Raw genomic sequence first — 15,325 nt, 5'->3', positions numbered from 1 at the left:
CGGTTGTCACAACTAGGAGAGTGCTATTGGCATCTAGTGGGTAGAGACCAGGGAGGCCACTAAACATCCTGCGAGGCACAGTACAGCATCTACAACAAAGGCTTATCCAGCCTAAAACAGCAATAGAGCTACAGAGTCGAGAAATCCTGCTTGGAGGTCTCTGCCAGGACCTACAGGCTGGAATCTTCCCAGGGGGAGTCAGGAAAGCACACGGGTCCTCCCCACCTCCCACAACCTGCATCCTGATTCCAACATCCACTTTCAACCCCCGGCTTGTCCCAAAAGAGGGATTCAAGCTAAAGACCGCAGTGTAAAGAAAGAGGGTCTATCCCCATCCTGGGGGACCATCCCTCCCAGCTGCCAACACCCCAACATCCTTTCCCAAGAGGTTAATGGGCACTCGGGCCAGGTCCATCCCGATAGCATCGCTCAGGCGAGATCACATCTCTCCCAGGTGAGATCACATCTGCCCATCTCCTTGTCAGCTGCCCGGTTAATGAGAGTCAGTGAGGCGACCGCCCGCCCCCGCCTGCCTGCCTGCGTGACACAGGACCCCCACTGGGGAGCAGCAAGTGAGGGACTGTGGTGGGAACACAGCAGGCAGTTCAGACCCAGAGAGAGAAGCCTGAAACACTTGGAACCAAACCACGTTTTCTTTTTCCGTCTGGGTGAGAAAAAAAAAAGTGCTTTGTGGCGGGGCATCCTATGCCCTGTAGGATGTTTAGTGAAATCCCTGGCTTCTACCCACCAGATGCCAGGGGCACGCACCTCCCTGTGGCAACAAAAAATCCCCTGGGGGCAAAATTGCCCCGGTTGAGAGTCACTGATGGGAATGTTCTCTATATTCACAAAAACAGACCCTGGAGAGGTCCGCAGGGCCCTCCAGCCTCTGCACCAGCCTGCCCTGGGCCAGGGAGTGCTTCTTCTGGTAGCCCTGCAGATCCCCCAGCAGGACCCTGCCCAAGGGCTCTCACCATGTCTGGGAAGAAGGCTTCTGCATAGAAGTTTTTCAGGAAGAAGAGCTGAGGAATGTCCACGATGTCACTCTCTGCCAGGCCCAGCTCCTGCTTCAGTACATTACGGTTCCAGTCAATGCATTTCTGGGGAAGGAGGCAGCTGGGTAGCCCGGGACCAGGAAGAACATCATACTAGCCAAGCACCTACTGTGTGCCAGGCCCGTGTGGAGCCCTCTGGGCCCGTTAGCTCCTTGAAGCCTCACAACAGCTTTGTGCCATAGAAACCATTGCTGTCTGGGGGAAACTGAGGCTCAAGCAACCTGCTCAAGTGCACACGGCTAGGAAGTGCCAGAGCTGGGCTCTGAACCCACACAGTTTCTGGATGCAAATATTCTTGTCAGTACAACACACTGTCTCAGCCCCAGCCACAGCGTGGCTGGTGCTGCTGTCTCTTCTCAGCGGCTTAGGAGAAAGTGCTGGGCACCACCGGGGAGGGGTAAGGGGCCTCCTCCCGTTCACTGAGCACCGACTCTGCACTAGCCCCTTCACCTTGCACAGGGCAGGCACTTTTTATCTTGGGTTGAGCCCTGCCCCTTCCTGACACCTTGCTTTACCTGTTCTCACAGAATCCCCCTGACTCTTACCCGCCCCACCTCTGGGCCCCGCAAGGTCCTCTTTCCCCGCCATGTCTCTCGTCTCGCATTTCACCAGACTTCTTGGATGAGAGGCTCAGGTTTGCCTCTGTGGAAATAGGTCATTGCCCCAGAGTGGGGCCAGGTCTCCCTCATTAGGCTGGGAGCTCCCTGAGGGCATGGCTCTGTCTCTTCCATCAGACTGTGGGTTCCTGAAGGCAGAGGCTCTATCCTACCCACAGGCCCCAGCAGCCCCCAGGACCGTCAGAGCTCCAGCGCCGAATCCCTGACAACGTCCCCCCCGCCCCCCCGCCGCCCGTCCCTGCCAGCAGTTCCTGGGGCTGCTTCTCCCTGGAAGGGAAAGGATCTCTTAGAGCAGCTGGTGGTCCTGCCTCTCACCTGTGCATGAAGATTGTCTCTCTGGAGGTGTCTGTCTGCCAGCATCTCATTAATGCTTATTTTTGCCTGGTGTTTTAACCCTGCAAGAAGAGAAAGACAATGCATAGCTCAGGGAGCACTGCCTGGAGGCCCTCTTTGGCCTGGGGCTACATAATCCAGGCCAGGATTTCTCTCCTACCTCAGTGCCAGGGTCAGAAGCCAGGATAGAGAAAGTCCAGACTGAGAACCCTGATGGGACCAGGCCCTGGCTGCAAGGATAACCTGGTGATGGATGAGGAACCTCTCAGAAAGTGACTCAGGACTCGGAGCCTAATAATTATGGCACAGGTACCATTATTGAATGTCTGCCATGCTCTGGACATCCCACTTAATGTATTATTAATATTTAAAGCAACTATAAGAGGGATTAATTATCACCTACAACTCAGAGAAGAGGAAACTGAGGCACTGAGAGGTTCAGAACACACCCTTGATACCAGAGCCAGCAAATGCCAAGACCAGGATTTAAACCCAGGACTATCTTTGTGGACAGCGGCACCACATCCATTCCAATGCTCTATTCGCCAGATGAGAACACTGAGGCTGTGACAAGGAGGGGAGGTGGGCCAAGCAAGCCCTTGGAGGGTCTGTTAGCTCCTCCAGGAAGCTCTGCAGAGGGGCCCTGACCAAGCCTGGTTTCTCCTCCTTCCTCTCTCGAGCCCCCAGCCCTGCTGCTCCCTGGCTGCACAGCCCTGGCCAAGCCACTTCTCCTCTCTGAGCCTCAGTTTCCACTTCTGTGAACAGGGATAAGGAAGAGGGAGGAGAGATCACACGGGAGCGAGAACAAGAACGTGCCTGGCATTGACTGGCACCAGGGGCACTCATGGTTTCCTGTGCCTTTCCTCTGCTGGGGTGTGGCCCAGGAACTTCCTCACCCATCAGAGGACCTGGAGGCCCAAGACATGGAGAGTGGGTGTTGGGTTCTGAGCCCAGCTGAGAGCCCTGCAGGTGCAGGGACTGTAACCAAGGATGGTGAGGAAAGGGCAGGGCTCCCCAGGGGTGGCCGGGTCATTGGCACTCACCATCAAACTGGGCCGCCTCGCCATAGCCCTCTTCTTTCTTCTCTTGGAAGAGTTTGAGGCAAGCGCTAGGGCTAGCCAGGAGCAGCCGGAAGCCCTGGCACAGAGGGAGGGAGAATGACTCAGTGGACAGGGTCCCCCTAGACACAGGAGACCCCAGACTCAGGAGGGGCCTGACAGTGCTTGGGACTCCCCTCTCCCGCTCAGTCTGCACCCCAGCCACAAAGCACTGTCTGCAGCTCTCCCGGTCCTCCAAGCAGGACCGGGGACCAAGCAGGTTCCCACCTCCAGAACTTTGTCTGTGCCGTTCTCCCTCCCTGGAAGCCCTTTGCATTTTGCCCACCACGGCATTCTGACTTCTTCCTTCAAGGCCCAATTCAGGGCTGGGCGTGGTGGCTCACGCCTGTCATCCCAGCACTTTGGGAGGCCAAGGTGGGCGGATCACCTGCAGTCAGGAGTTTGAGACCAGCCTGGCCAACAGGGTGAAACCCCATCTCTACTAAAGAGACAAAAACTTAGCTGGACATGGTGGCGTAATCCCAGCTACTTGGGAGGCTGAGGCAAGAGAATCACTTGAACCCAGCAGGTGGAGTTGTCGTGAGCCGAGATCGCGCTATTTCTCTCCAGCCTGGGCGACAGAGCAAGACTCTGTCTCAAAAACAAACAAACAACAAAAACAAAATACCCAATTCAAATGTCTCCTCCCTCACTGTCAGAGCTGTCCCTAGCAGAGCTGTAACCACTGGTCACTGGTAAGCCTCTTCTCCCAGGCTGCTGGCTCCCTGGCCATGCCTTCCCCAGCCACCTCTGCAAGGCTTACCGTAGAGGCCCAGAACCAGGATTTGAATCATATCCTGACACCTGCAGGCTGGGTGAGCTGGGATGGGTTAATGGCCCTTCTGAGCCTCAATTTCCTCACTTGTAAAATGGGGCAATAATAATTGCACCCACCTGATGGGCTTGTTGGAGGATTAAATGAATTAAAACATGTGAGTATTTGGCACATAGTAGGTGCTCAGTAAATATTACCAATTATTATCAATATCATTCCTGACCGTTGGCTAAGGGATTTGAGTTCAAGCACAAATACCCAGGAAGTGTGAGGATGAGCGTGTCGGGGTGCCCTGACCCAGAGAATGCCCCAGTCCAGAGCTTACTCGGGGCACAGGGTTGAGCTGGTTCTAGATGGCTTTGCCCTAACTTATCCCATCAGGTCAGACAGGGGCAGAGGTGGCTCAAGCAGGGAGGGAGGGGACGCACCTTTTGGTCAGAGGTAGGCACAAAGGTCAGGAACTCGTCCACATGGCCCACAGAGAGCCAGTCCGAGTAGAGCTCCACGGGTGCCTGCACCTGCTGGGCCTTCAGGAAGTTCCGCACCACCCTGGCCATCTGCCGCCCGCCGGACCTGGCCAGGAGGGAGAGGGCGGGCAGTCAGTCACCTTGTGCCTGGGAGGCATCAGGTCTTGCCTCTGAGTCATCATCAGATCTGCCACCAGGGGGCGGGATTGCTCAAAGAACGCTTTAAATGTGGGGCGTAGAGGGTGGAGGGGCCAAGACAACAGAAAATGGACTGTGGATTTGTGTGGGCATGTGAGCACCTACTGTGTGCTGTCCTTAGGGTACTCTCACTAAGTGTCTTGTTTAATCCTCCTGATGACCCTATGATACACATACAAATACCAACTCAAAGTTACATCTGAAGCATGTTCGGCCAAGCTGTCTGGCCTCACTCCCCACTGCGCACCTCTTTGGTCACTTGGCTCCAGGTCCACTGGCCTCCCTGCTGGTCTGCTGTCTCCAGCCTGCTCCTGCCTCAGGGCCTTTGGATGGCTGTTTCTACACCCTGGAATATTCTCCTAAGTAGCCACATCTTTAACTGCCTCTTCTTTCTTTCTTTCCTTCTTTTCTCTTTCTTCGTTTTTCTTTGCCTTCTCCCTCCTTCCTTCCTTTCATTCTTTCTTTCTCTTTCTTTCTTTCTTTCTTTCTTTCTTTCTTTCTTTCTTTCTTTCTTTCTTTCTTTCTTTCTTTCTTTCTTTTTTCTCTTCTTTCTTCTTTCTTTCTCTCTCTCCTTTTTTTTTTTTTTTTTGAGACAGGGTCTCACTCACTCTGTCACCCATGCTGGAGTGCAGTGTTGTGATCATGGCTCACTGCAGCCTCAACTTCCTATGCTCAAGCGATCCTCCCACCTCAGCCTCCCAAGTAGCTTGGACTACAGGTATGTGCCACCACGCAGGGCTAATTTTTGTATTTTTTGTGGAGGTGGAGTTTCACCATGCCACCCAGGCTAGTCTTAAACCCCTGGATTCAAGCGAGCCCCCCACCTCGGCCTCCCACAGCACTGGGACTGCAAGTGAGGGCCACTGTGTCTGGCCTAACTGCCTCTTTTCCTTCAAGGCTTTATTTAAACATCAGACTCTCAGCAAACCTGAGACAAACATTTACTGACATGTGCCACACACATGCTTTACCCAGGCTACCTCATTTAATCCTTATGACAGCCCTGTGGGGTGGGGACCATTACTGTCCCCATTTTACAGATGAGGAAGCTGAGGCCCAGAAAATTAAAGTTATGTGCATTTCTTCATGCATTCATACTATATTCATACATATGATCGGAGGTACTTATTTGTTTTGTTCACTTATTGTCTGTTTCTCGCTGCCGGAATGTTTGGTTGTCTGTTTTGTCCACTGCTAAGGTCAGAAACCAAGGCAGGGTCACTGGACAGCAGCCTGAGGTGCTAAATTTGAGTCTGGGGCCCAGGTAGAAGGAGACCTGGGTTCTGACCGTACTGCTAACTTGCGGTGTGGTCCTAAGTACGTAGCCAACCCTTTTCAAACCTCAGGTCCCATCTGTCCACCAAAGGCCTGATTCCTGGTTTTCAATGCAACAGCCAATGGAATGGGGACACGTCCACACTGGAGACCCCTCACTTTTCCATGTGGGGTCCTTGCTCTGTGCCTGGGAATTCCCAGAACAGACCCCTGCACCCTTGAGAGAAGGCTCCTGGCTTGGTTCGCTGGCTCGTGAGGCTTGTGGGAGCAGACAGGTAAGGATGCCCATTTGTTGCAGCATGATACAGAGACTGGGGCAGGAGCCTGGGACAGAGAAGCAAGCAAAGTCCTTGGAGAACACCAAGGAGCCCCTCCCCTTCCTGAGCCTGCATCCTCTGAGCTCGGCCCCTGAGCCCAGGTCCCAGGGATCCCGGAGGAGAGAACCGCCCTGTGAGGCATCTGAACAGAACGATTTCTCCCCGAACTCTGTCCCCAGCTGGACCTGCAGAGCCCCCTCCTGCCTGAGGTCCTACCAGTCCATCCCCGCTCATCTGCATGCCACCCATACCGAGTTCTTTCCACTTTTCCTTGGAGCTGTACCTTCTCTGGCTTCCAGGCTTCTGCCTGTACTCTTCCCTCTGCCTGCAACACTGGTCCACTCCACGCTACTTGCCTGCCTGCCTGCCTTCCTTCCTTCCTTCCTTCCTTCCTTCCTTCCTTCCTTCCTTCCTTCCTTCCTTCCTTCCCTTCCTGAGATGGAGTCTTGCTCTGTTGCCCAGGCTGGAGTGCAGTGGCATGATCTCGGCTCAACGCAACCTCCATCTCCTGGGTTCAAGCAATTCTCCTGCTTCAGCCTCTCAAGTAGCTGGGACCATGGGTGTGCACCACCACACCCAGCTAATTTTAGTATTTTTAGTAGAGATGAGGTTTCATCATGTTGGCCACGCTGGTCTCGAACTCTTGGCCTCAGGTGACCCACCCACCTCGGCCTCCCAAAGTGCATGAGCCACTGCGCCCAGCCTACTTTGCTTCTTTCCTTACCTGCCTGAAGTCTGCTTACCCTTTATGATTATGCGTCAATATTGTTGGCTGCCCCTAGGAAGCCTTCTGGGACACCGCACGTGGGATGATATGTGATGCCCTCTCTGATCCATTGTTTCACTGTCTCCCTCATTAGACTCTAAATCTCAAGGGCAAGCTCCTCAGCCATTTCTGTATCCCTGGCATTCAACCTTGGGCTTGGCCTATAGGAAGTCTCCATAAATATTTACTGAATTGGTAAATGAACGTATGAAAGAATGCACGTAACTTAACTTTTCCAAGCCTCAGCTTCCGTATCTGTAAAATGGGGATGATGATGCTCTCAGCCTCACAGGGTTGTTGTAGAAATTCAATGAGGTAGGCCGGGCGCGGTGGCTCAAGCCTGTAATCCCAGCACTTTGGGAGGCCGAGACGGGTGGATCACGAGGTCAGGAGATCGAGACCATCCTGGCCTACACGGTGAAACCCCGTCTCTATTTAAAAAAATACAAAAAACTAGCCGGGCGAGATGGCGGGCGCCTGTAGTCCCAGCTACTCGGGAGGCTGAGGCAGGAGAATGGCGTAAACCCGGGAGGCGGAGCTTGCAGTGAGCCGAGATCGCGCCACTGCACTTCAGCCTGGGCGACAGAGCGAGACTCCGTCTCAAAAAAAAAAAAAAAAGAAAGAAAAAAAAAAGAAATTCAATGAGGTAGCCTCGGAGAAGCACTATGGGTGTGACACGTAGTGGGTAGTAGGTGGTCAATACATTTTGTCCAATTAGTTCCACCTGCTGTGAAGCAGCTCCACTACTGGGGCCAACTGAAAAATACCTAAGCATTCAAGAGGTGGATGACACGAATTCTTTATCCCCAGTAATGCTGATTCTATAGCTGGGACTGGGATTTTCATCAGGCCCATTTTAAAGATAAGGAAACTGAGGCATGGAGTATAAAATAATTTGCTCATTTAAAATGCATCTCTTTTGTTCACTGATGTATCCCCAGTACCTTTAACTGTGCCTGGCACACAATAAATATTTTTAAATGAATTAATTGAGTACCTATTGTGTGCCAGGCACTATGGTAAACACTGGTTTGGGGGACACATCCCAAATCATGTGGCCGGCAAGTGGCAGGGCCAGGACTCAAACCCAAGTCCATCTGATTCCAAAGCCTGTGCTCCTTCCTCACAGCTTCCTCCCTGAGTTAGAGAAAGACCGTCCTGAGGCCTCAAGGCCTGTCTGCCCCCAAGGGTGTGGGCAGAACAGCACACACAGTAGTGTCTGGGCATGAGTCACATGCCTCTCGCCTGGCCAGTCTCAGCCCTAGGCACCCTGCCTGGGCACCCAGTTACGTGCCTGGGTGGGTGCCAGGAAGCCTTACCTCATCCGATCCAGAGCTCTGAGACTGCCAGATTCACCAGGTAAGGCTGTGACCTTCTCAGCACTGCCTGACTCCTCTGGGATGGAGACCAGCTGGTCAGCCAGGGCTTGGGGGGCAAGTGGGGGCACCCCTGCCGTGCAAAAACCCCACAAATAGGAAGGTGAACTCCAGGGCTTGCAGTGGGTGTCATCTCCAGGGAGGAAACAGAGGAACCCACCAGGACCCTGCATTGCACACCCCATTGTTTGATTACCTGCAGGGAGGGTGTGTACCCATTCAGCAGGACCTAACAGACATCGCCACCTGTTTGAGCGTTAAAACCTAACTACCTTGTTTCCTGCTGCATCACATCTGTCCAGGGTGAGATCCACTGACTCACCTCTGTCATCAGGGTATCCTGGCCAGTCACTTGCTTACCTGCAGCCACCTGCTCTGGGAACTTCATGACCTCAGGGCCCTTTTAAGCCATGGTTAGGACAGAAGCTAGTCTGACTTCCTAATGGGAGAAGTCAATGAGTCTATTCCTCCGTCTCTGTGCCAGACTATATCTCACCTCCCCAGCTTCTCCAGTTTTTCATGAGAAGCCAGAAACCTGGCTTTTTATGGGAGGCCCCCTGATATCTCTTTAATGTTGATGACTCATTAAGCCCATAAAATGAGGTAGATCAAAAGATCACAGGCCACAAGCATGTGAGTTTTCTCCTAAGATTCTGTGATCTTTTGAGATCCTAGGCTGCCGAGTCTTTGATTCCAGGATTCCACACAGGAAGTTAAGACCACTTATCAGACTGGGGAATTGTGTTTGTGATGGGGGCACAGGGAGGGTGGATGCTGCGGTCAACCCCTTGTGCCGCCCCACCTCCCACCCCAGCCCCTCACTTGGGGAAGCTGCTCCCGATGAGGATCCGGCCAAGAGGGTACTCCATGCTGCCCACCGTGACAGGCGGACTGACGTCCAGGTTGCCAAAGGAGTCAAGGCTGGAGGGACCAGAGAGTGGGATCTCCCGGGTCACATATCCAAAGTCAGGACCCTATGGAAGGACCAGCGAGACCCCCGCCCCAAGAAGGAGAGGTCAGTGAGGACAGGACGAGGCACTTCTTGGAGCAAAGGGAAGATGCTGGGCGCCTCCCACTCCATGGCTCCTGGTGCTTGAAAAACGATCTCTGTCCACTTTTTACAAATCCCCCCGGGCTCTGAGAACCATGCAGTTAAAGTCAAATCAATAACCAAAAGATAACTAGAAATTCCCCCAAATGTTTGGAAATTAAGCAATACACATCTAAGGTATCCATAGATCAAAGAAGAAATCAAAGAGGGAATTAGACAAGATTTTGAAGTGAAAGTTCATAAAAATCTGCTGTCTTTTGATAGCACATTAAAACTCATGGGATGTTGGTGAGGCAGCACTGCTAGGGAGTTGCCAGAGCTCTAGACATGTATATTTAAACCGAGCATGGTGAGGCATGCCTGAGTTCCTGGCTCCTCAGGAGGCTGAAGTGGGAGGATGGCTTGAGCCTAGGAGGTGGAGGCTGCAGTGAGCTAGGACTGCACCACTGCACTCCAGCCTGGGTGACAGAGCAAGACCCTGTCTCATAAAACAAAGTAGGCCAGGCAAGGTGGCTCATGCCGGTAATCCTAGCACTTTGGGAGACCAAGGTGGGTGGATCACGAGGTCAGGAGTTCGAGATCAGCCTGGACAACATGGTGAAACCCCATCTCTACTAAAAATACAAAAAATTAACCTGGCATGGTGGTGGGGGAAGGGGGCGCCTGTAATCCCAGCTACTTGGGAAGCTGAGGCAGGAGAGTCGCTCGAACCCGGGAGGCAGAGGTTGCGGTGAGCTGAGATTGCGCCATTGCACTCCAGCCCAGGCAACAGTGCGAGACGCCGTTTCAAAATAAATAAATAAATAATAAAACACGTGTGTTTTTTAGGAAAAGGCTGAATCATCTTAGATTCCATTTGAAGCTAGAAAAAGAACAGCAAACTAAACACGAAGAAAGTGGAAAATGAAAGTGATAAAGAGGAGAGCAGAAATCAGTGAAAAAATCCCCTGGCCCCTATAGGCCAAGCCCGGGGCAGGTCAGGTGGGTCTCTCTCCAGCACACTGGCCCCGGCAGGTGCACTCACCTGCTGGCTTCATTGTCACCCGATCCCTCAGGCTGGGATGAATGTCCCTGCTCTGTGTGCCCACAGACTGCATCCCATCACAGCTCCTACCTGGACTGGGACTGTCCCAGCAGTGGGGGAGTGGGAGCCGGGAAACAGGCAGAGACCATGGGCTCACCTGGAGGGGTAGTGCACTTGAGGCTGAGTGCAGGGCTGTGGGGACAGCCCCTCTAGCTTTGCATCTTGGTGCCACTATTAACTTGCTACATGGCCTTGGGCAAGTTACTTAACCTCCCTGAGCCTTGGTTTCCTCATCCATAAAGAGGAAATAATGATAGCACTTATGTATAGGCGTGCCCCATGGAATTCATGAGGTAAGCCATGGAAAGCTAGGAGACAGTGCCTGGAACTCAATACGTAATGGTGGGTGCTGCTGTTGCCATCTTGTGCACAGGAGGTAGCACAGTGCCTGGCACATGGTAGGTGTTCAGAAAACATTTGACACCTAAAGAGAGGACCTAGCTGTGAAGAACAAGAGCCATGCAGGCTCACTAAGGGTACATTCCCTCCAAAAGGCAGCTTGGTCTCCCCAAAGCTGACCATGTTGCCAATTCCCTCTTGGTGACCAGTCAGTCCCTTCTCCAGAAGAGCTCTGCTGACCTGCCCCTCTCAACACAGGAATAATCAGGCTGCTGCCTATTTGCATGTGATTTGCATATCATTTCCATCTCTTGCCCAAACTCCCCACTGGCTCCCCAGTTTGCTGCTGTCCCACCTCCTGTATACTTCTGCCCCCTTTTCCTGTTCTCCGAGCCTTATAGGACCAAGCCCAGAAGAGACTCCACCAGTGCCCCTCCAGGAGGACCCAGCCAGGGTTTCCGCACTCTGCCTGTCGCCACATACCAGGATCCTCTTATAGGGGAAATCCTTCAGGCCTCTGTTCCGGGGGGAGTCAAAGACCACGGGGAAGGATTTGTGAGGGGCCTCGATGTAGCCAAACTCCATCTCGTCCTGGGAGGGGAGAGATGAAAAAGCCATGGTGACCTTTTTAGGGTGGGTTACAGAACAGGATGGTCCCCACCGGGCCTGGGGCAGGGCAGGGCAGCAGATCTTCCCTAAGATCTGGTGAGGGGCAGAGGTAGAAGTGAGACCTCTCAGGACCTCAGCCAGGAGAGGACTCTCGTCTGGGACCAGAGCGTTTGGAGGGCAGCAGTGGAGGCTGCGGCTGATGCAGGCAGCGGAAAAGCCCTCGCCCCAGAAGCCTGGCCCAGGCTGCCGTGGCTTCTCTAGCGACACGGAGGTCCATCAGGCACCTGTGCGGCTTCCCTTTCCCCAAGCCAGGCTGCAGGCTTCCCAGGCTGCCCCCAGCTCTCTTCTGGAGCCGGCTTCGGCTCCCACCTGGATCCAGCGGTCATTTCGATTTTCAACTCGAGGGCAGATGATCAGCTTGCAGTTGGCTTTCAACGTCAGGTAAGACATGTCCTCCAAGAATTTCTCATTGGAGCCGTGAGTGTCCGTCACACTGTAAAAGGCAGGGAGAGGGGAGCATGCTAATGACCTCTGACTGTGGCTGAGGTGTGAGTGGCCTTGATTCAGTTTGTGCTGGGCCCTGTGCAGCCTCTGGGATACAGGGGTTCCAGTTCATGACTTTGAGAGGCTCATAGGCCCATGGGGAAGATGGATAAAGTCTCCAGATCATATCAGGTGACAGGAGCAAGGTGAGGCATAAGCGCAGGCTGTGGAGCCCAGAGGCAGGGCACCTAACCTAGCACAGGGAGTCAGGGAAGTCGCCACAGAGGTGACCTGGGGCTGAATCTCTTGGGTTAAAATAGCAGTGAGGGGCAGGTGGCCCCGTCTACTCCTGTTCCACACAACTGGCCTAAGCAAAGGGGTCAGGGTGGGGTTAGCAAGCAGGAGAAGAGTCTCTTTTTAATACCTACACACACCTAGACCCAGGGAAGCAGAGCAAACCTGTTTGGCCACACCTTTCCCAGCCTTTTAACTTATGTCCAGCTCAACTGTGGCTTTTTCCAGTGGTCTGACCTCTGGCACGGAGGCCTGGCAGGGCTTTGCCAGTCGAGGCTGGTCCTTCCCTCAAGGGCATGGTGAGGATTCTGAGAGGCGGCAGAAGGACCAGCGAGCTGGGTGAGATCGGGCTTGCAGTGAGACCAGAGGACTGGGTTCCCACATCCTTAGCAGGCATGGGATTGTACCCATGTCACAGTGAGGGTAGGTCTCCGATGGTCACCAGCAGCCTGTGCAGAGCCTGGTCCCACTGCCCAGACTAAATCTGAGATATTCTGGAGCTGCAGCCACAGGACAGGATGGGCAGGAAAACCAGAGCTTGAGCCAGTGACCTGGGAGGGGCCTTAGCTGCACAAGGCAGGGTGGGTCAGGGTTGGGCAGGGTGGGGCCCCAGCCCACCTGCTGCTGTCCTACCACCAGCTGAATTGGTGCCCACAATGAATCCGTTAGTCTGAGTGAGGCGCGCAGCCCGAAGGCAGCTTCTGTCTCTACCTCTGCACTCCAGACCTGGGGGAGGGCTGGAGGGAAGGAGCCTCACCTGCACACATACAGCTCCTCAGGAGGCTGAGTGTTGGGCGTCATGATCCAGGGGGCCATGCGGAAGCCCACAGTGTCTGTGAAGAGGGTCACCTCAGGCAGGCTCTGAGGGGAAAATAAGGACTTGGTGGGCCCTGCAGGGACCCCTAGCCTGCCTCAAGCCCCCCAGCCCCCAGCCTGCCCAGCCCTGGAGCCTCCAAACTAGGTCCCCAAACCCCTCAGCCTCCATGCCCACCCCCCAGTGCTGTACACACCCCCGTGTCCACCAGGCTGACACTGAGGGAAACCAGCCCCAGGAAATCGGCATCGGGGAAGGTCAGCCCCTCCACATAGAACCTGATCTCCTGCTCCCCCGACTGCCGCTCAACTTCGTAGGACAGACGCTGGGGCCCCAGCACCTGCTTGTAGTCTGAGAGAGAATTCCCACCTAGGAAGAACAAGAGTCAGGGACTAGCATGGGGACAGGGGTGAGGGGCTGCAAGCCCAGGAATCCAGGACAGAGCCCCCTTTTTGGTTAGAGCTGCTTGGGTTTCTCTCTGGCTCTGCCACGTGCAAGCTGTGTGGCCTTGGCTCAATGACTTAACCTCTCTGAGCCTCAGTTTCTTATCTGTAAAATGGTTAACATTTTCTCATGAGGCCAATATAAACTTTAAGCTAAATAAAGAGATAGAAGCACCTGGCACAAAAGGTGAAAACTACCCATGGATAAATACATATGCAAAATATGATGTAGTCATAAGATGGAGTGCTATTAATTCATAAAAAGTAATGACCAGACAGGTGTGGTGGCTCATGTCTGTAATCCCAGCACTTTGGGAGGCAAAGGCGGGAAGATTGCTTGAGACCAGCCTGGGCGACAGAGTGAGACCACATCTCTACAAAAAAAAAAATTTTTTTTTTTTTTTTTTCTGTGTGAGACAGTCTCGCTCTGTTGCCCAGGCTGGAGAGCAATGGTGTGATCTCGGCTCATTGCAAGCTCCACCTCCCGGGTTCATGCCAGTCTCCTGCCTCAGCCTCCCGAGTAGCTGGGACTACAGGTGCCCACCACCACACCCGGCTAATTTATTTTTATTTTTATTTTTAGTAGAGATGGGGTTTGACCGTGTTAGCCAGGATGGTCTCGATCTTCTGACCTCGTGATCCACCCGTCTCAGTCTCCCAAAGTGTTGGGATTACAGGCGTGAGCCACCGCGCCAGGCCCCCAAAATTTTTTAAAATAGCCAGGCATGGTGGCACATGTCTGTAGTCCCAGCTACTCGGGAGGCTGAGGTGGGAGTATCACTTGAGCCCGGGAGTTCAAGGTCACAGTGAGCCGTGGTAGTATCACTGCACGCCAGGCTGGACAACAGAGTGAGACCCTGTCTCTAAAACATAAGACAAGTAATGAAGCACTGATTCAGGCTACACCATGGATGAAACTTGAAGACATTATGCTAACTGAAATAAGCCTACTGTATGGTTCCATTGATATGAAATATCCAGATAGGGAATTCCAGAGATACAGAAAGCACATCAGTGGCCGCACACCGCAGGAGAGGCTGTCCATTCACTTGTCGAGACTTTGCTTATGCCCTGGTGTCACATTAAGTGCTTTCAAGCTGAGTCCTCTGCCTAAACGTCCACCACTGGTGCATGGGAGGGAACATTCTGGCCCCTGCCAGGCTCATTTAGCTGGAACAATAAGTTCTGAGTCAGTATGAACAGAGGAGGGTGAAGGGGAATCAGGAAGGGCTAGAAGCCTGTTGTTGTTTGTAAAAACAAGTAAGAGCACTCCAGGGTTAAGGAGTGGTACATTTTTTATTTAATTTAATTAATTTATTTATTTGAGACAGGGTCTCACTCTGTCTCCCAGGCTGGAGTACAGTGGCATGAACACGGCTCCCTGCAGCCTTGACTTGCTGGGCTTAAGTGATCTCCCACTTCAGCCTCTAGAGTAGCTGGGACTACAGGCTAATTTTTTTGTATGTTTTGTAGAGACGAGGTTTTGCCATGTTGCCCAGGCTGGTCTCAAACTCCTGGGCTCAAGTGATCCTCCCACCTTGGCCTCCCAAAGTGCTGGAATTACAGGCATGAGCCACTGCACCCAGCCAATATTTTTTTTTTTTTTTCTTTGAGACGAAGTCTCGCTCTGTCACCTAGGCTGCAGTGCAGTGGCATGATCTTGGTTCACTGAAACCTCTGCCTCCTGGGTTCGAGTGATTCTCCTGCCTCAGCCTCCCGAGTAGCTGGGACTACAGGCATGAGTCACCACACCCAGCTAATTTTTTTTTTTTTTTTTTTTTTTTTGAGATGCAGTCTTGCATTGTCGCCCAGGCTAGAGTGCAGCGGCACGATCTCAGCTCACTGCAACCTCCACCTCCCGGGTTCATGCCATTCTCCTGCCTTAGCCTCCCGAGTAGCTGGGACTACAGACACCCGCCAACACGCCCGGCT

The 15,325-nt window shown here is 53.3% G+C and overlaps 1 protein-coding gene across 1 annotated transcript in view; it reads right to left on the bottom strand.

Annotated features, from left to right (window-relative positions):
* Positions 1 to 15,325, bottom strand: part of PADI1 (peptidyl arginine deiminase 1) — a 31,912-nt gene that overhangs the window by 3,808 nt on the left and 12,779 nt on the right. The window contains exons 7-15 of the mRNA XM_010373028.1: positions 13,147 to 13,319; positions 12,894 to 12,997; positions 11,729 to 11,852; positions 11,234 to 11,341; positions 9,099 to 9,250; positions 4,306 to 4,450; positions 3,049 to 3,142; positions 1,988 to 2,067; positions 975 to 1,100 (exon numbers count right to left, since the gene is read on the bottom strand). Of these exons, the coding sequence (XP_010371330.1) occupies positions 975 to 1,100; positions 1,988 to 2,067; positions 3,049 to 3,142; positions 4,306 to 4,450; positions 9,099 to 9,250; positions 11,234 to 11,341; positions 11,729 to 11,852; positions 12,894 to 12,997; positions 13,147 to 13,319 (1,106 nt within the window). The remainder of the gene's footprint in view (positions 1 to 974; positions 1,101 to 1,987; positions 2,068 to 3,048; positions 3,143 to 4,305; positions 4,451 to 9,098; positions 9,251 to 11,233; positions 11,342 to 11,728; positions 11,853 to 12,893; positions 12,998 to 13,146; positions 13,320 to 15,325) is intronic.

This window comes from Rhinopithecus roxellana, chromosome 12, assembly GCF_007565055.1.
Source record: "Rhinopithecus roxellana isolate Shanxi Qingling chromosome 12, ASM756505v1, whole genome shotgun sequence".
Classification (NCBI taxonomy): Eukaryota; Metazoa; Chordata; class Mammalia; order Primates; family Cercopithecidae; genus Rhinopithecus; species Rhinopithecus roxellana.
This window is presented reverse-complemented; position numbering and strand designations above follow the sequence as displayed.